The sequence below is a fragment of the Bidens hawaiensis genome, unplaced genomic scaffold (assembly GCF_021521415.1).
Source record: "Bidens hawaiensis isolate Kalapana, Puna unplaced genomic scaffold, B.hawaiensis_p1.1 tig00000904_1, whole genome shotgun sequence".
NCBI lineage: Eukaryota > Viridiplantae > Streptophyta > Magnoliopsida > Asterales > Asteraceae > Bidens > Bidens hawaiensis.
This window is the reverse complement of record NW_027491052.1, coordinates 106,043-126,994: the sequence shown is the minus strand read 5'-3', so window position 1 is coordinate 126,994 and position 20,952 is coordinate 106,043. Positions and strand designations below refer to the sequence as shown.

At 36.8% G+C, this 20,952-nt stretch overlaps 1 protein-coding gene across 1 annotated transcript; it reads right to left on the bottom strand.

Moving 5' to 3' along the window:
• Nucleotides 1-3,746: 3,746 nt before the first annotated feature.
• On the bottom strand, nucleotides 3,747-5,400 carry LOC143545160 (small ribosomal subunit protein uS9c-like). The gene is made up of 2 exons (XM_077037096.1): nucleotides 5,057-5,400; nucleotides 3,747-4,210 (listed from the first exon to the last, which is right to left on the bottom strand). The coding sequence occupies exons 1-2, from the start codon at nucleotides 5,387-5,389 to the stop codon at nucleotides 3,923-3,925; spliced, it is 621 nt and encodes a 206-aa protein (XP_076893211.1). The 5' UTR covers nucleotides 5,390-5,400; the 3' UTR covers nucleotides 3,747-3,922.
• Nucleotides 5,401-20,952: the final 15,552 nt, after the last annotated feature.

Here is a 20,952-nt window from a genome sequence, read left to right as displayed (position 1 = left end):
GACTTACTATAGTAAAACACGGTTGTGATTAGATTCAAACTTGAAACCTTGCTACTTATGGTTCAGATCTTCACTGCCTATCTATTGAGCTTGGTTGGTAGGGGTCCACGAGACTAAACAAATCTACTATTTATTTTAATATAATAATATTTAATTTATATAATAAAATATTTAATTACAAAGTAAATGTGTGTTTGTAACGACATAAAAATAACAAAGTATTATACACAAAATTACTATCTATGTGTGTTTCATAAGTTACCTTTAAAATGCACATCAAACATCTTTTATATAAACTTTTAGTAACATATTCTGTTTTTTATAGTGTTTGCTTTTATCATTAAGTCAAACCACTTGACTTTTATGTGAGGGTAATTTGATATTTTCAACCCCTCCTCTTTATTAAACTTTTATTCATATATTTTTTTCTCTCACCCTCGATCGCCATTAATACTCTTTGTATGCTCTCCATCTCTCTCGCAAATTTGCAGGGGATTAGTGACGATTTATTACTCGTGTGGAAGATAAGCAATGGTAAGTATTTTTTTGACCTCTTAAATTAGCATCAGGGCTGTCTCTTAAAATTCAAATACCTAGACCGAACATACAAAAAAAGGCCGTAGATCCTAACGAGTAACGAAATGTATAAGCTAATTTTTTTAACCGACATTAACGTTATAACAATAAAAATAGCAAAAATATAGAAATAAACTCAAATACAATAATAACTAACGGCTAACCGATGATTTGTGAAGCTCTATAGCATTCTTAACAACAAATTGTTTGATCACCTCTTCGCAGTTTATATTATCTAAGATTTCGCTCTCGATAGCTATCATCGCCAATTCATTATGTCTTTCTTGGGCATTCTGGATCGTAAATAAGATTTTAGTAACTTCAATTTTGAAAAACTTCTTTTTATGTATGCCACCAAAAACTTATTTTATTTATTTATTTTAATTAGTTTGGACCAAATACCACAAATGGATTATATGAATACAAAATTAGGCCCAATATATAACAAGGGGATTAACATTTACTTATATTCTACAAAAAAAAAAGTTAATATATATAAAATTTTATGCCCCCGAAAAATAAGTGCCTTGACCGGTTGTCCGGGTTATACCACCCCAGGCTGACACTGATTAGGATGGTACTTTATCGATGATGATGGTTTTTTGGCAATTTATTTCTTTGGCCTAACTTTTTAATCAATTTTTATTTTTGGGTTATGTCAACAATCAATGGAGATCATACCAAGTCTACTGAGGTCAAAGAACGATCTTGAAGCTAAACTGAAAGCAAGTGAAGATGAAACGAAAATGAGAAGACGTGATTGTTAATTGGATATTTTGTTATTGGGTTACGATAAGCGTACCCCTATCTACTTGTCATATCTCACCCTCTATAAAATCAAATCAAAGCTTGTTCAATCAAATCAAAGGTTGTTCGTTTTCTAAGATAATAAAAATGTTTTATTAAACTAAATATAAAAATGTTTTTCATTTATAAAGAGCTTAAATGTTTTCTTTAAAATTTTAAAAAGTGTTTTAATAACATTTCTCTAACTAGTATTTTCAATTTTTTATAAAATGCATTTAAAAGATAATGATATTATGTCTTTATAAAAATGATTAAATATTCTTTTTTAAATTCAGATGCAAAAGATTAATATTACCTGATAAAAGAGCCAAACTTGTTGACCAAGTCATGTTATTTAACCTTTTTTATTTACTAAAACAACAATATGTTTTTTTAAATGTAAACTATCTTTAAAAATTACTTTAAAAACACTTTCCAAATAAATTAAAACATTTATAGAAAATAAAAGTATTTTTAATGTGAAAAAAAAGTTATTTGGTTACTTAAAAAAACATTTTAAAATAAGTATATATAGAAAAATTGTAAAAAGAGTTTCTTTAAATGGAAAGAAAAATGTTTTGAAAAATAACAATGATAGTAAAGTAACACAGTGGAGAAGAAAAAATAAAAATGTATGAACCGTATTAATATAAAAGTTATGGAAATGGGTATTGAAGAAAAGATAAGCATGTTTAGCAACACCCTTTGCTATTATTGTTATTTTTTTAATCTAGGACACTAGAAATAGAAAGATAAAACACAAGAGCTAAAATTAATTCAAATTTAAAATTGCTAATACAGTGATACGTGTGAGATTAAAACTCATAAAGATATAGTCTTTCACCATTTAAGCTACCAACTTTAACTTATTTTTATTATTATGTAGTGGGCTAGGTTATAATGGGAAGTATAGTTTTTTTAGAAAGGATTAGAAGTAATCTTGTCTATTGATTTTTAAGATCGAGGGTTGAGATTAGTTTATGTGGAAATCATGTGTGAAAATAAGGGGAAGGGCATAAAAGGAATCACATATTTGTTGACTTTCTCTCTCCACATGCTAGGCACATGCTAAATTCCCCCATCATTTTAGAACGTCCATAACTTTTTTTACGATGTTTTTATTGAAAAACAAATTCACCATAATAACGAGTGTCTTTTTATCTTTTATATGAGTACCATATTGTTATATAAAAATATTAGTGGGTTTTTTACGTATTGTGTTTTACCAAAATTGTGTTATACAATTGTATTTATTATTGTGTTTTTTTTTCTCATTGTGATTTTTTCCTTTGTGTTTTTTACATTGTGTCATACAATTGTGTTTTTTATTGTGTTTTTATCATTGTATTTTTTTTTTTCATAGTGTTTTTTACATTGTGTTTTTCATAGTGTTTTCCATTGTGTTTTTTCGAACTTTTCCTGCGAGGTGATGGCGGTGGGTGACGATTGTTGTGGTGGTGGGCGGTGGACTGGTGGTGGTTGTAGGAGATGAGTGAAGATGTAAGTGGGTTTTATGTAAGTGGGTTTTTGAAATTAATTTAAGTGGGCTTTAAGATTAAAGTAAGTGGGTTTTGATATTAAATTGTTAAGACTAAAATACGTTCCTTCCTAGTCTTCTTAGGAAAATCAAACTTGTTATTTGAACCTAACCCTTATTATGTAACTAAAATATACACCCCTTTATGTAACCATCTCAAATAACTTTCTTTCTTCAAAAAGAAAATGTAACTAACATAAATTTGCCAGAAAGTAAAAAACACAATTTGTTTTCAGAACTTGTCATTCCACTATAATTAACTCCATTGGTTTTTTTTCATTTTTTTTTTTAACTTTACTTTCGTATTTGGTTTAAAACTCGTGAACCTAGTTCATTTTTATCTGAATCCGTTTTGACACATGAGACTTGCCCAGTTAGCCAGACCTATTCAAGCTCTATTAAGTTTTCGTTTGAGCTTTTAACGATCCAATCCCCAGTAGCTTAGGACTGACTCGCTTCATCCACACCCATGTACATAACCATCCAGAATAACTTCCTTACAAGTCCAAAAAAAAAACTTCTATGAGACTGGCCTGTATGGCCCAATCCATAACTTTACCGAGTTCACTCGGTTTTCATGCTCCATCTCTTACAAATCCGTCAATCAAAGAACACAGTTAAACCGATTATAAGCTTACTAGCTTTCCCATTTAGTTTGTTAAATGTCGAACCAATCCGTCTCAAAACACCTGTAAGGCTGTAGCTGACGTCCATGTAACAATGTATGATGAATCTTGCAACAGATCACTAACCGTGCAGATTTCAGCTAGTGATTCTTTGTCGAAATAACAAATAAATAAAAATATGAATAATGTTGCAAACAAAATGCTCAAGAGCATGCAAAAACTCAAGCTGAAGTGGAATATGATAACATTTAGTGAACCGATTCATCTAATTTACACCGAAAAAGTAGAACTATATTCTACAATAATAATAATAACCAAATGTAACAGCCAAGGTTTTCGGGTAACATTTCAAAACAGATTACAGCACAAAACAACATATGAATTTCCAAACCGCACCTTAACGTTTGGAAAATTGTGGTGCCTTTCTGGCTTTCTTGAGACCCGGTTTCTTTCTTTCAACTGTTCTTGCATCTCTAGTAAGAAGGCCTTCTTTTCTAAGAGGTTTTCTGTGATCTTCACTCACTTTTAATAACGCACGCGCAATACCAAGAGATATTGCTTGTGCCTGACCCGAAAGACCGCCTCCATGTGCTTTAACAAACACATCGTAGCTAGTTTCGTATCCTAATGTGGCCAATGGGATTTTGATGTACTGAAGCCATAATGGGTTGCCTTGAAGATATTCCTGTATAAAGTCATTATTTGGATGATGTGGCAAAAATTAGTTGATGCATGCATGCCCAAATGCAAATTCACTATTTTGATGATAACAAAAATTTGGTCATATAAGTTGCTTACATGCCCAAATACTAATTTATTATTTTGATAAACTCATGCTGCCAAATGAGTTTTTAGAACAAAAATATTGCACTATTATCTAACAGAGCTGACTTTTTTTTCCCTCACGGCTTGCTAACATAACATGACTCGACACCATGTTAAACGGGCTTGGACCATAAACGGGTCAGCATGTTAATGACACGATTATAAACCTATCTAAACACGTTTAACTAATCATGTTGAATGGGTTAAAAATTCCAATAACTAAATATACATTTCACATATAAATTTTCCTCCTGTAGGCTATGCCTAATTTAAAGTTTTTCGCTTCTAATATTATCACCTCTTAAGCGAATCATATCAATTACCGTTTTAAAGATGTCGATCCATTCGCACTAAATAAATTTGTTAATTATGTTAAACTGCTTGTATTCTTTTACTAGGTGGTTATTCTTAATCATTTCAATCGTGACGTGTAACCCATTAACTAAACACAATCCATGTATGTGTTCACGAGTTTATTTAACGAAAGAAAAGAAAGGAAAGGAAAGGCCTTCCATTTCCTTCGTTTTCTGAAACTCGGGAACACAACCAATATTATTTTCTTTCCCTCCCCTTCCCTTCCTTTGCTTTCTTTCCTGAACTCTGATGCATTTGCAAATTTTCCCCCAAATTTTTACTTCTTAATTGGAGTAAAATTTTGCGAATTACAATTCGAAAATTGAAATTGAAAACAATTAATTTGACTTACCTTTGCATCACGGTAATTAATAATAAACTTGCCAGTCCCTTCCTGAATAACAACCCTAGCAATGGCACATTTCCTACGGCCAGTGCCGATAAGCGTCTGGGCAGCAAACCCACCTGGGAGTCTGGATTTCACATACTTCTCGAGGTTCGATGTCTCCAAATCGGCAGTAAGAGGCTCAGCAACGACTGTGGCAACAACTGTAAGTTTTGTTTTGGGATTTTGAGACTTGAAGGATGGTGTGGGTGACAGTGAGAAGGGCTTTTGTGAGATTTGGGAGGAGAAAGAGAGAGAAGAGAAGGAGGATGTGAGGGTAGAGAGGGATACAGTCGCCATTTTTGGTAGCTTGGGTTGGTTCGATGGGATGAAGATTTGGTTGATTGAAGATGAGTTTATGAGTGTGGAAAGGGGGATACAGGATAACGTAAATTTTGTTTGCCCAAAATGCCCCTTGTTTGACAAAAATAAATAAATAAATAATATTATTTACGCGGATTATCTGGTTGGGTTAATAGCCTTAACTATTGTCGTATGTATCTAATTATGTTGCGAATGTGCTGACTTGTTGTAAGGCCTCCGAGGATGGGTGCCCTACTTTCACGCTGTTTGGATTTACTCATTCACATAATTCGAAAATCAGAGTTAATTAAAATATTTCGCGGAAATAAAAGTCAATAATTCATACATAACATAAATACTTTGTCTTAAACAAAAATAACATAAGTCTTAGTCATGAAACATAAATGACACGAAAATCTTCTTCATAACGATGTCAGTCTTCCTCTTATTGTCACGTGTCCTCATCAAGCAACTTGCTTCATTATAATTGTCTGTGTACATATTAAAAGTCAGCTACGCTGAGTGAGTTCTAGATAATCAATTAACATACATTATACATACATTCATAATCATACTTATACGTATCCGAAGATATGTATTCCATACATTACTTACTATTACTCATTCATACATACATTACGTACATGCATACGTACTTACATACTTTCTTTCATACTCTTCCTATGGTATACCGTAAACTATCCTGCTTCTTCTATCTCAGATATTCTTAGGGTCTGGTCCCTCTATCTCAGATATTATCAGGGTCTGGTCCCTACTATCTCAGATATTATTAGGGTTTGGTTCCTCCTGCCTCAATCTCAGATATTATTAGGGTCTGGTCCCTTTCATCTCAGATATCATTAGGGTCTGGTCCCTTTGTCTCACATAACCATACATCCATACATGTCTCGTCAACCATACATACATTCATTTTAGGCTTTCATTATCATACGAGCATACTTTACCTGTCTTATGTATATATAAATACATATTCATTCATATAATAATATCATTCAATGCACAATCATACACGTATCTTATACTTATCACTTAGGATAAGTATTTTAACTATCACATAGGAGTATACACACAGCCCCGAAAAACGTTACAGAGAAAGGGGCTAGAACTCACCTGTAGACGATTCCTCTCCGAATTAATAGTAATACGTTTCTTCAGCTGTGCCCGACTAACTGCTAATAATGTACACGTATTAATCTCTATATTTGCTTCTTTACTTATTTCATTAAGTTAACGGGGTTAGCTTTTAAGTTAACCGAACCGACATGTAACCTTCTTAAATCGATCTTATTAATTTAATATACTTAATCCTTATTTATTATATATATATATATATATATATATATTATATTCACTTCATTATTATTAATTCACGTTCTCAACGCATTTACATGTTAACATTTCCTTAAGCGAGTTCGGGTCATATCGGGTTTATACTTAACTTCATTAATAATTTTCATTTCTTTAACGAGTAGGTTCTTGTGTTTGGTTCATTTTCAACTTCCATTCCTTTGTTTGAGGCAGGTCACAGGTCGTTAGACGAGTCGGGTCTTGGGTTCGGGTTTCGCTCAAGTCTTTGAATTTATTTTGTTCTTTTACTGGCATTAAGCATTATTATTATTATATTATCATTTGTTATTAATAACTTATTATTGTTATTATTAAATTACCATTATACCCCCTAGACCTAAATATAAACCCCCCCCCCCCCCCCCCCCCCCCACCTTCTCTTTCTTTCTTTCTGCCCTACCAACTCATAGCACCCCCTGCCGTCGCCACTCCGGCTTCCGACAACATCACAACGAAGGAGGGAGGCTGGCTTGGGTCTCACACAGTTCTAGTCGCATAGGGGTGAACACCCAAACCCATTTGAGTCGCATAAGGAATCCGCACAACAATGATTCGCATACAAAAAGGAGTTGCATCAACCATTCGCATGGTATGCGAATTCTTTTCTGGCACCCATTCGCATCCAAAGTAGTCGCATGGTATGCGAATTGGATCTTGAAAAAGAATTCGCAAGACAAAAGAATTCGCTTGCCAAAAGAATTCGCGAGGTGTGCGAATGGTTTAATCGATTCGCGTGGAACTCGTGCGAATGGTTTAGGGCGTGCTGCATAAAGGGTTTGGATCTGGTTCTAACCAAGCCCGCAACTCGAGCCGCCATGGTGCGTAATCACGTCAAACAGACTGGGGTCCGTTTTGGGTTCATTGGTTCGATTAAATCACTCCTCGGGTTTCGTGTCTGCAACCTGGATCTCGCCGAACCTCGCCGGATCCTCAATCCGCGGATTTCTCGGGATAGAACATACATATGCGTACATATATCATATGTATATTATTATTTGTATTACTTGCCAAATTTCATATTCATTGCTATTTATTTGATTCAATTAAATCTCATTCATATCAAGGTCGTTTATGTCGGTTTGAATTCGTTTATGTCGGTTTGATTCGGTTCATTCGTTATTAATCTTAACGAGAAAATGAAATGAAATGAATACAATATTTACCTTTTGGATTTGTTTAAACTAGATATTGAATAGATGAAATTGGATTTAGAATGTTTGGTACATAGGATTTATGTGTGATAATGATTGGAAGAATGATGAAGATAAGGATGATTTAGGGTTTTAAACAGGCAAAAGCCTAAAAGCTTTTAGGCTAATAATTGTTCAAGTCCACTAACCTTAATAATCTCATCTTTTCCTATTATTTAATTAACTAAATAACGCAAAATGACTCGTAACTAAAATAACTCATCTAGTTAATTAAAATACATATCAAAACGAGGATGTTACACTTGTTTTATCGTCCACTAACCTTAATAATCTCATCTTTTCTTATTATTTAATTAACTAAATAACGCAAAATGACTCGTAACTAAAATAACTCATCTAGTTAATTAAAATACATCTCAAAACGAGGATGTTACACTTGTTTTATCGTCCACTAACCTTAATAATCTCATCTTTTCTTATCATTTAATTAACTAAATAACGCAAAATGACTCGTAACTAAAATAACTCATCTAGTTAATTAAAATACATCTCAAAACGAGGATGTTACACTTGTTTTATCGTCCACTAACCTTAATAATCTCATCTTTTCTTATTATTTAATTAACTAAATAACGCAAAATGACTCGTAACTAAAATAACTCATCTAGTTAATTAAAATACATCTCAAAACGAGGATGTTACACTTGTTTTATCGTCCACTAACCTTAATAATCTCATCTTTTCTTATTATTTAATTAACTAAATAACGCAAAATGACTCGTAACTAAAATAAATCATCTATTTAATTAAAATACATCTCAAAACGAGGATGTTACACTTGTTTTATCGTACGTGTTAATTCTATTTTTAACGACCGGGCTACTAATATGACTCAGGTGCCTAACATTGAGATATTCACTATTACGTAATGAATTAGACAACCTTTTTGTTAATAATCCAACTATAACGTAATCTAGCAGTTTGTTATCCAAAATAATGATGTAAAAAGTAAGTGTGATTTTGATGATGATAAAAGTTGGATGGTGTGAGTTAAATGTCACGTAAAGATAGTTATTATGATCATATAGATAAAGATCTATGGAGACATGAAGGAAAGATAAAGGTAACAAACAAAGGATACCCATGAAAAAAGGATACCCCGATTCAACATAGGTCATACTTGTTGGATGTTGAAAGCGTGGATAATAACTAAAAATAACCAAAAAATATATTGGTTTAAGTATGAGATCGGATTCACGATGATGATCATCGAATATCTGATTATTAGTATCAGAGATTTGATTAGGCTAAATTCTCAACAGATCTCTATTTCAATCTTCTTTCTTCTTAGTCTTCTTTTTTTTATTTAATACTTACAAAAGATAATCAATTGATAAAATGATAAAAAAAATTCCCAACATAAACAACAATTACATTAACCCAAAAGGCTAAGACAAATAACAAACATGAGTTTGCTTAGTTCAAAACAATATTAAATATGCAAATCCAAGAGCGTAGGTTGGGCCGGATTTAAGGAGGGCAGGGTGGTCGATGGATCGCAGCCTGACAGCCCGCTAGGCCTGAAATTATTTTTTTTAAATTATTTATATTTTTATGCAAAACAATATATATATATATATATATATATATATATATATAGGGGAGGGATATTTTGATAACCATGTTGAGTTTTAAGAACTTAATAACTCAATTCTTAGCCACACATTTTATTAAATGGATTGGATTGTGTGGTTGAGATTAAATCTTACTAAAAAGTCAAAGTAGGAGAGAGAATAAAGTTGTAAGTGATTACACTAATTTTTACGTTCGTTACATATGTGTAATAAGTCGACTAGGCGTGTAAAAAATTATGTAATTTTTTTACATGTATGTAACTTACATATATTACGCATGTGTAAAAAAAATTCGAAAAAAAAATCGTTACACTGAGTTCTTTCGAGTTATTAAAACTCAAAGGGGTTCTCATTTGAAATCTCCCTTATACATATATGTGTGTGTGTGTGTGTGTGTGTGTAATGTTTAGACTCAATTATACAAACACCAGCTTGGTCTAGTGGCAAAAGGATATAACTCCCAACCCAACTAAAAGTTGTCACACTCCAACCTAAGGTGGAAATGCCGGGATGCGAACCGTTGATTCACAGCTCACAAGATACTATCATACAATTTTAATATGACAATATCTAATTATTTATTTATTATAAAATTTTAATCAAGTACACAAAATATAACAAATTACCAAAATAAAAATAGTACACAATTATCTTTTATTTCATTAACTAAGGTCTCTCTAAGTGTTTCGTCATCTTAGCTTCAATCAAATGATAACCTGCAAATGCGTACAAAATAATATAGATTTGTCAACACGAAATTGAGTGAGAAAAGTCACCAGTTTTGATATAATAATAATGCATAAGTAAAATGAACAAAACTGTTATTGTGAGTATAAATCAATCAAACTAGCAAATAGTTGTGTCAGTTGACCATTGTCTAGCGAATCGGGCTTTGGCTACTATGGCAAGCAAATACAAATAAGGGTGTCGGTTGACCATCGCCTATCGAATCGGGCTTTGGCTACAAAGACGGTGTATGATCATACTGACATGCTAGACTTCTGATGAACCTCTGATGGTTGGGTAAAAGTTAGTTAGTATTATATATTAATTAGTTAATTTTAGGTAAATAAATGAATGAACATTGGTACTTCAAGTATTGTTATGTGTTTTCAGGACATTGGACGTTCGGAGCTTAAACGAGCTAATTTAGAGCCATCCAGATGAAGATTAAGCAAGCCTCGAGAAGATGGAAGTATGAGGAAACATATATGGATGGTTAAGAAGGATTCGGGAAATGATTGGATGAGAAACCTGAAGTCGAAGTGAAAACTGAGCAATATGGGTTACCAGGAAAGTGTCTTTTAGTAAAACGGGCATATCTCAGCCTAGAAAATGAGTTACAGAATCCATAATATATGAATTTCGGGTTTCACTACTACACGAATCTGAATATGAAATCAGTTTGTCCTTCGCACGACGCGAAGGATCCATGAGAAGCATCTTCGCGTGTTGCGAAGAAGCAATTATCTAAGCCCGTCTATTTTGTCCTTAGAACAACGCGAAGATGAGGCCCATGGCGGCTTCGCGTGACGCGAACCAACCTAAAACCAAAAAAAATTAGGGTTAATCACTATATAAACCCATCTAAATCCCCATTCGTCATACAATTAATTCTAGAAGCAAAAGGTTCAGCCTAGGGCGATTTTCCACCATTCCGAAGCTTCCGGTTCGTCTCGGGTTTGCATGTTCATCAATGATAAGATATTTGAATAATATGTCGATGCTTGGCTAAACTTTTGTGTTCGTTCTAGGTTAAGGTTTTGTGCAATTCTCCTTAAGACCAGATTCATTGTGCCTAATGTTAAGAACCTGATTTAATTTATTGGTTTTATCTTGTTCAATTATTACTTGGTTGTTTAAACAATTTGTGTTTGCGATTATTGATTAATACATCACTTGTTTGGTTTTGTTCATCAACACTTAGGGTTAGGCTCTTGTGTCATTGAACTAATAATCATCGGTTAATGTTACTTAATTAGTTGTCATAAAACATAAATTGGTAATTGGGTAGATCGAGTTCAATTGTGTCAACAATTCGGTTAAGGTATCGTTTGTCATCACAATCAAACTACTAGGTCTAACAATTATTGCGCAATCAAGTCAGTTGAATCTGTAATTAAGTTGAATATCACATTACCCGAACCTAGAATGAATACTTTTCATTAATATTGTTTACAAAATCTTAAAAGTAATTGTTTTAGTTTAATTAATCTTTTCAAAAACCGCTTGAACCTAGAATGAATAATTTTCATTAATATTGTTTACAAATCGTTTTAAAGTAATAATTTAATTTTAATTAATCTTTTTCTAAAATTGGTTGACATTGACTGTCCACCTTAGTTTAATAATTAGTTTAGTAATATTAAATTAGCACTTTCCTTGAGTTCCTGTGGAAACGACCTTACTAACCCGTACTAGTTTATAGGTATTTAAGTTTTTAATTAATTGTTTTTTAGTAGACCGCGACAGCCTACGTCAAAATGCCGCCGTTGCCGGGGACTCAGCGCGCTTAGTGCTAGTTTAGTTTAGTTTAGTTTAGTTTAAATTAGCATAATTTAGTTTAAATTTTAGTTTAGTTTCTTTTCTTTGTTGATTTTACGCGGGGTGTGCTTGTTTGGTGTTTGCAGTTAATCATCTAGGTTGATGCATACGAGTTTTTCCCGGTATAAAGGGGTGTTGCAGTTTGATCCAGAGATTGAGAAAGCCGCGAGAAGAAAATGAGCAAATCGAAGAAAAGGTGAACCTTCAAGGCCAAAAGAAGAAGACATGAACCATCAGGAAAATAACCCATACCTAATCCCACCGGTGTTTCAACCCGACAATCTTAACCCACTGCCCAATCAAGAACTACCCATTCCACAACACATTCCACAAAATCCTCCAATCCATGACTTACCACCACTAAACCAACAAACCTACCATTCAACCAACATATTAACCAAAACCAAAACCAAAACAGGAGACCTCAGAGACAGTACTACATGAGAGATGATCGTTCCATACGGTCGGAACCGCCAAACAATCGGGTCGAGTTTGAGTATGAAAGGGTAGCTAATCGGCGAAGGTTATTTGTTGAGTTTGATGAGTTTGAGGATGAAGAAGAAATGGAAGATGCTCAAAGGGTCAGTACTATAGAAGACAACAACAAAAACCCCCACTCGTTCAACAACCGAGAAACTGTCGAGCCCAAAGAAGACAAGAGATTCCCGAGCCACAATTTCCGGAATATGAGTTTGATGATGGGGTCCCGAGGGAATTTGTTCCACCTCCCGTTCAGGGAGTTCAAAGTCACTTCATTCCACAAGTGGCCATGAACCCACTTCCCATTATTATCCCGGTTAGAGAAGGAAGAACATTTTCAGTAAGACAAAGCAACCTGACCGGGATGCCTACTTTTCATGGGAAGGCAACTGAAGAGCCGTACTTGCACTTGAGCGAGTTTAATGCTATTTGCGCCACCATCTCAAGTCAAGGGTTCACTGCCGATGAAGTCAAGCTAGTGGTTTTTCAATTCAGTCTCAAAGATTTAGCAAAGCAGTGGTTTTTATCTTTACCATTAGCGAGTATTTACATGTGGCAAGATCTGGAACAATAGTTTTTGGACGATTATTATACACCAAAAAGAACGTCCGAGGCCCGAACTTCGATTAGAAATTTTCAGCAAGGTGGGTCAGGCGAAACATTCTATGAAGCTTTCACGAGATTTAAGAGGTTATTGAGGACCTGCCCTTATCATGGGATAGCATTGTGGGAGTTGATTAAGGCATTTCATGACGGGTTATCGAGCGATGATGTGCGTGATCTTCAGTCGACCACAAACGGGTCGTTTTTGACTAACGATGAGAACGAATATTGGCAACATTTAGAGCGGCATGCGATGAACTCAAAGAGACAAGCTTAGTCAAACCACATGGTTAAAAAAGCGATTATGAAAGCGATGGATAGTGGTGAGTCGGATGATCGTATGGCTAGGTTAGAGGGAAAGTTGGACCAATTGATGGGTGTTTGTTGGTGCATGATGTCAGTAGTTCAGTGTCTAGTGTCTGTAATCGCGTTTGTAATGTTTTATGTTTTGTATAAGTGAAGTTGCTAACAAGTTCGCTGATATGGGCGAACTTGTTAGACAAGCGAAGTTAGTGACAACTTCGCCTGAACATGCCAGGCGAAGTTGTCGTGTCTATATAACGTTTAGGTTACGGCTTATTTCATAACGAACACACAGTTTTCCAGAGAGTATTCGAGAGAGAGAGAGTCTGTAATCAAGTGTCTTCGTATCACGTGTTTAAGGTTGGTATACAACATGTTTGATTATCGTATCGTGTGTTAATCGTATTGTTTTCTATACTCGTAACGTCTTACGTAGGGATTCCGCACCTGCGTAGTACGCGATATTTCGTGTAGATCCGGCTGGGAACCTACAGTGTTGGTACGAAAGAAAAGGGTAATTCGGGCAAAGCTTATCCCGTGTGTGAAGGTTGTGGTGGATTAGGCCATGTTGTGGCAACTTGTGGAGTTGTGATGGAAGATGAAGAAGAGGAAGGGAGGTGAATTTTATGCAGGGTGAGAAAAGGTACAATAATAATATGAATTCAAACACTTATCACACAGGCCTCCGAAACCACCCCAACTTTAGTTATGGAAACCCGAACACGCAACAAAACCCGAACTTTCAAGTTAATTCCCAAAAAGCAGGTTATCAGTCAAATCAGCGTTAATATGGGAGTGAGAGGAGTAACGGTCATAGCTGGTATAATCAAAAGTAGTCGGTGGGTTACAACAAGGGTTATCAGAATAGTTATCTGATGTGTTGTAAAACACACGTATTTTCCGCACCTTTTATCTACGTATTATATTATATTTTATGTGTTTTTACTTGATTTATATAGGTTTTACATAGTTTTAATAATCATGTAGGTTTTGGGTGAAAGAAAGAAAGAAACTGGGACTTTTCGAGCAGTTTACGAGCTTTTTACGCATACGTTTTCAAGTAAAACTCAAAGCCCGGACCATATGCATCATGGAAAAGCCCAAGCCTCTTGTTAATATGATAATAAAAAAAAAACCCTAGAGCAGCAGAAGTTGCGATCGGCAGTAGCAGCCAAGGGAAGAAGAAGAAAAAGTTTTTTTCATGTTAGGGTTGGAGCTTGTGGCGGCTAGGGAAGGAAGAAGACACAAGAACCAAGCCTCGGGATCATTCACCATCAATTTTACAGCCAAGGAGCAGCCCGGAATCACTCCATATCCTTCCATCTTTTACATTGTTCATCATATTATTTACTTGTTCAATTGATTTCATAGTTTTGCAATTGTGTTAAAGATTGACTTGTTTATGATTTCTATTGATTGTTGGATGATTGTTAAGATGTTTGAGATGAGTTTATTAATGATTTTATTGAGTGTTCATGGCTGTCCAAATAATATGAGAGGCTAAACTTGTTAGTTCTACCTAGGAATGATAACAATTGTTAATGTTTGATGAGCTTGTTGGATTGTTTGATTGATAGACTTAATTTGTTGATGTAAAGTTTGACTTAGACATGAAATAGGTTGTGTTTAAGGACCGGAAATTTTGGGTGATTCATTGCTTAAACCCCGTGTGTCGGTTAATTAGTTTTGTGTTGATTGATCGGTGCATTGTTTGATTCTACACTTTGTGTTTAGGGTTTGTTTGCGGTAGGTACAACCGTAGGGTTTTGTTGCGTGAATTTGAGGTTAAAGTACAGCGGTTAGGCACCTTCTCAGAGACCGAGAGGTGATAGGAAGTTAGGGTTGTCTCATTGCCTTTGCATGCTAGAATAAGAATTGCACGAGAGCGAGTTCGTTTCTTGTCAAGTTTAGGTGTTTTGAGTGACTAGTTGATCTATTTTGGTTTAAGTTGAATTGTTCCTCTATCCTTGGTTGTGTAGTATTCATTGCCATTAGGGTCTAGTGTTGGTGAGACCGAGAGGTGAGTCAACATTAGAACACGTTAACAATTGTTTACCGGTTTGGTCGTTTTAGGCGATTTTGAGTAGTTTAGGTTTATTGAGTGAGACCGAGAGGTGATCCAGTGAGCCCGAGCGATCCTTAGTCTTGTCATATTTAGAAGCCAGTGTCTAGATGTCATTCAATCCATTAGCTTTTTAGGCCTACAGTTTGATCCAGACCTAGATAGACGTTTTTCTCCATCCAAAGTTAACACAGTTAGTTCCCCGTTAAGTTTTCTATTTTTGGTAAGTTATGTCAGTTAGTTAGGTTAGTTCAGTTAAGTAATTAAAAATCAAAGACCAATATAATGCTATTCTTAGGTGGGTCTTGTCTAGGGTTTGTGATCGTTAGCGTCTTACGTGTCCACGTGTTCGATACTCGGACTTCCTAGGTCTATACTACTTGCGATCGGTACACTTGCCGGTTGTGTGTGGTTTTAGGATTTTCGTTTTATATTTAAATCTTAGTTGTGAGGGTCATTGTTATAGGGTTATCCGACGCACATCAAGTTTTTGGCGCCGTTGCCGGGGACACGGTTTTAGGTGTTTTGAGAGCGACTCGAGTTAGGACTTACCTTGTGTGCTACTTGTAATTATTTTTGTTTTTGTTTTGTTTTGCTTATTTGTTAGAATAGTTTAGTTAAATTTATTTCTAATTATAGTTTTATGCGACAGACTCGATCTCAAGGACCACCCGACACGGAAGCATTTCCCGAGACAGAGAGAGAGTTTCGTGAGAGATGTCGCGCCGTTTCACCATCTTCCACTTCTTCATCGGTTGACTTTGACGATAGGGATAGGATCATGAGCGACATTCCACCACCGAGGAGGATAGTTGCAGACCGGGCCTGTCCGGCCAATGCTAGGGCGAGATCCATCATCGCACCACTCGCCATTGGAGTTAACGCGAACTTGCAGATTCCTTCGAATATTCTGAACACCATTTCTCATTCTGCTCAGTTCCACGGGTTATTTCACGAAAACCCGCATCATCATCTCACTCGTATGGCGCGTATCTGCGACACCTTCCATCTTGTCGGCGTATTCAAAGACGCCGTGAAACTCCACGTTTTTCCATTCTCGCTCATTGATAAAGCGAGTCTGTGGCTCGAGTCCTTCCCACAGGGCTCCATAGCTACTTGGGCTGCCATGCAGACCTTATTTCTTGAAAAATACGATCCTCCGGTTAAGGCCGCTCGTTTGCGTAACCAGATACATTCTTTTTAGATGAAGGATACCGAGAGTTTCTACGAGGCATGTGAGCGTTTTAAGAATCTGTTAGCGTTGTACCCGAATCACGGCTTGCAAGATTGGGCGGTTGTCGAGAAGTTCTACAATGGAGTGACGTACGTGACACAAAATATGCTTGACACGGCGGCGGGAGGAAATTTGCTGACGACGAAGGACCCGGATGAGTGCATCGCTTTGTTTAACGGGTTAGCTATGAGTGGATACCAGCGACCACCCGCCAAGGGTGGTAAGACCGTTGATTCTATTTCACGCGGCATGCATTCGGTGGACATGACCACCGCACTCACGGCACAGGTAGAGGCGTTAGCGAAGACTGTTAAGGACTTGCAGACGAAGAGCAAGCTGTGCGAGATATATGCAGAGGAGGGCATGATACCGTTCAGTGCCCAGTCAGTTCGCAGGAGGAGGCCGTAGACTTTATAGGAAATCCAAACCGAAATCCTAATTCTTTCAATTCTTATAATTCGGGATGGAGAGGCAACCAGAATTCCAACCGGAGGGGCGGTAATCAGTCCGGTTTTCAGCAGCGTCAGAGTTTATTCCAGGATGCCGGTGAGGGAGCGAGCAGTGGGGAGAAGAAGCCCACTTTGGAGGAGATGATGGCGCATCAGACGCACATGTTGTCACAGTTTATGATACAAGAGGATTCCCGACATAAAGAGACTCGGGAGAAGTTTCTGGAGCACGAGCAGTTCATGAGGAATCAGGGAGCGTCGATTCAGAATCTCGAGCGACAGATGGGAGAGATAGCCAGTCAATTGAACGAGAGGCCGCAGGGTACGCTACTGAGTAATACCGAGCAGAACCCGAGAGGATTCGTGAAGGCTATGACGACGAGGAACGGTGCAGGGGCACGAGATGAGCCCATGATTCAGGAGACGTCTAGAGGGAGAGTCGTCGAGGAGCCTGCAGTAGTTGTAGAGGAGTAGGTGGATGAGGAGATTCAGTTGGAGTCTCCGCCGGCCCAGGTGCATCAGAGGAGCAGCCTAGGGAGTTCAGCACAGGCCGAGAGATAGCAGTTACCGAGTGAGCCACCAAGAGTCTACAAACCTAGATTGCCATACCCCGGGAGACTCCGTAGAGATAGAGATGAGGAGCAGAACTCCAAATTCCTTGATCTTTTGAAGCAGCTTTACCTTAATATTCCATTCCTTGAGGCACTAAATCAGATGCCTAAACATGCGAAGTTCCTTAAGGATATTCTCTCGAATAAGGAGAAGTTATCTGAGGTCGCTTCCATCCCTTTGAGTGCTAGTTGTTCTGCTGTCTTATAGAGGAAGTTACCAGAAAAGATGGCCGATCTAGGGAGTTTCACAATTCCCTGCATCTTGAGTGATGATACGATGATTCATGCGCTGGCCGACCTTGGGGACATATTAATCTTATGCCATATTCCGTGTACAGCAAGTTGGGCTTAGGCGAACCGAGGCCTACCAGGATGAGTATCCAGCTTGCTGATCGTTCTGTGAAGTATCCGCGTGGGATTGTTGAGAACATCCTCGTTCGCATTGGTAAGTTCATCTTCCCGGTGGACTTCGTTATTCTTGAGATGAACGAGGATGATAATGTTCCACTCATTCTGGGCAGACCTTTTCTAGCCACCGCGCATGCATTGATCGACGTTCGCGATGGCAAACTGATTCTTCGAGTCGGGGATGAGAACGTCACGTTTGACGTTCGACAGTCACCTAAGCATCCCAAATCGGCTGATGACTCCCTATACTTCATTGATACGATCATGACTCATGTGGGGGAGTTTACCAGTGACCCCTGTGGAGGCTCCGCCTCAGGCACACAGATTTTAGATAGGGGGACTCCAGAGGTTGAGATGGTCGCCTCGACTGAACAACCCTTTGACGTTGACACTGAGTCTTCCTCCCTTGATTCTGAGTTATCTACCGGAGATCATCGTTTTCATCAGTTGTATGAGTTGGAGGAGTTACGGGACCACACTTACGCGCATTCAGATCGTTATAAGCAGCGGGTGAAGGAACTACAGGATCGTAAGTTGAAGGGTAGTAAGCAGTTTAAGTGTGGGGATTCGGTCTTATTTTATAATTCCCGGTTGAGGTTATTCCCGAGAAAGTTGAGATCCCGATGTCGGGACCGTTAACTGTCAAGATAAAGGATAAAGGCGGGGCGTTTAAGGTGAACGGTCATAGATTGAAGCACCACATTGGTGAGCCGATGACTGATCAGACGGTCGAGGTATTCTACCTTGACTCGCTCTCCGAGACGTAGACGTGTGGATGCACCACTCGGGAGACTGCCCGAGTTGTAGATTTTGTATTTCTGTATTTGTGTGTGATATCTGGTTTATTTGTTTTGTCTATTTCAGGATGTTCCAAATGAAACCGCTCATACCCAATCTCCATTCGAGTTGGTCGATTTAAGGGGTGTTCTTCTATAAAAAAATCATAAAAACCAAAAACACAAAAATATGTTTATTTCTTTATGTTTTTGTTTTCCGTGTTGAACGCCACTACATGCGAGCGAGTTTGAGTTTTGCAGGTTATATTATGCGCATGGTAGCTACGATGGCGTCTTGGAACAGGTTTTCCCAAGGTTGCGGCCGCGAATGAAATGCTATACGGTCGTTTGGGTACTACACAGCTGTTGATGATTTTGCACACAAACCAGGGGGGTAACCGTTCTTTGTTTTAGTCTTGTATACTTTATTTTTATTTTATTTCTTTTCCTTGTACTCATCGAGGACGATTTCGTTCTAAGTGTGGGGATGGGGTTTATTTTACGTAGTTGTAGGAAAATTTTTGAAAGAAAAATAATAAATAAAATAATAATAATAATAATAAAATACAAAAAAATAATAATAAAAAGAAAAAAAAATTGAAAAATTTGAAAAAATAGTCCCTTGAAATTTGTTTTCTCTACGTTAAACATGAAATGATATTATTACCGAGTAGTGTTTATTATATAAATTCTTGGTGTTTTCAAAAAATATATATATAATAAATAAGAACAGTGCCTATTAGACTCTCACGTAATGTATGTCAACCGGACGGTTTAGACTCAGTAATCAATGTGCTGGTAGGCTCAGCCTTCAAGAATGAAAGGGCGGTTTGGTTGTTGACTTAAATTTAGAAAATGGGATGAAAAGGCGGGTCATACTCAAGCCTTATGTTTAGTTGGATCGTAAAAATAAAAAATTTTATAGAAATTGGAATAGACTAATCATATGATGCTTGGGTAGGCTTAACATGAGGGTATGCAAAGTAGCCTGTGATATAAACATAAATTTCATGCTTCTAGTTTTAGTTGTTAACACTTCATATGTGTATGGTTTTATAACCTTAAATCCTGTATTGATGGGATGCCCCGGGGGACGGACACCATGGGTCTTTATGTGATTTATCATCTGGGTATTCACATCTCCTAAGTGGAGTTATGAATATTAAAAGAGCTCAAAGAGCAAACCCGTAGTTTATCTGCCAAACATAAGTCAATAAACATGATCACTTCGTACTTCAGAGTACAAATACACTACTGACTTGATCATCCACGCTGTTAATCATATGGGGTCCCCTTGCTCGCGCCTCATTACCATTAAGAAACGGGCCACAAGGGACACGTCATATGTAAGCCCTACAGATGAATATGTGCATACTCACCTTTGGAGATGAACTTTGGGGTACTGCTTGATAACGGGGGTATGCCATGTAGTGGGGAACACTTACTAGTTAGCTACTTAAACGTACATTAATCGTATCTAATGGCTGCTAGGTAGACCTTAATGCTTAAGCTTAGGTGGATAAACAATACCTTTAATTGTCTTTAGCTATTCATAAAAATTGGTACTTCATGTTTTGATCAACTCGATATAAGGTTTAAGTCAACTTGGGGTGACTCAGGTCTGGTATGGTTATAAATTGTTGGGTCCCACTGTTTTTCAAACTGATAAAATTGTCGCGCCTTATTTGCCTCGGTAAGTATTGGGGGCTTGGGTTTAAGTGGACAACAATACCAGCAATCGACCTGATCTAACTTATTAGGTGAAAGTTGGAAGAAATATTTGGGTAACGGGTCACTTGTTCTAATACTTTAAAAAGAAAAAAAATTATATTAATAATAATAAATAAATAAATAAAACCAACAGTGGTCGGTTAAAACTCGGATATGATCCTGTGTAGTATTCTTTTTCAGGGACGAAAAAGTCTTAAGTGTGGGGA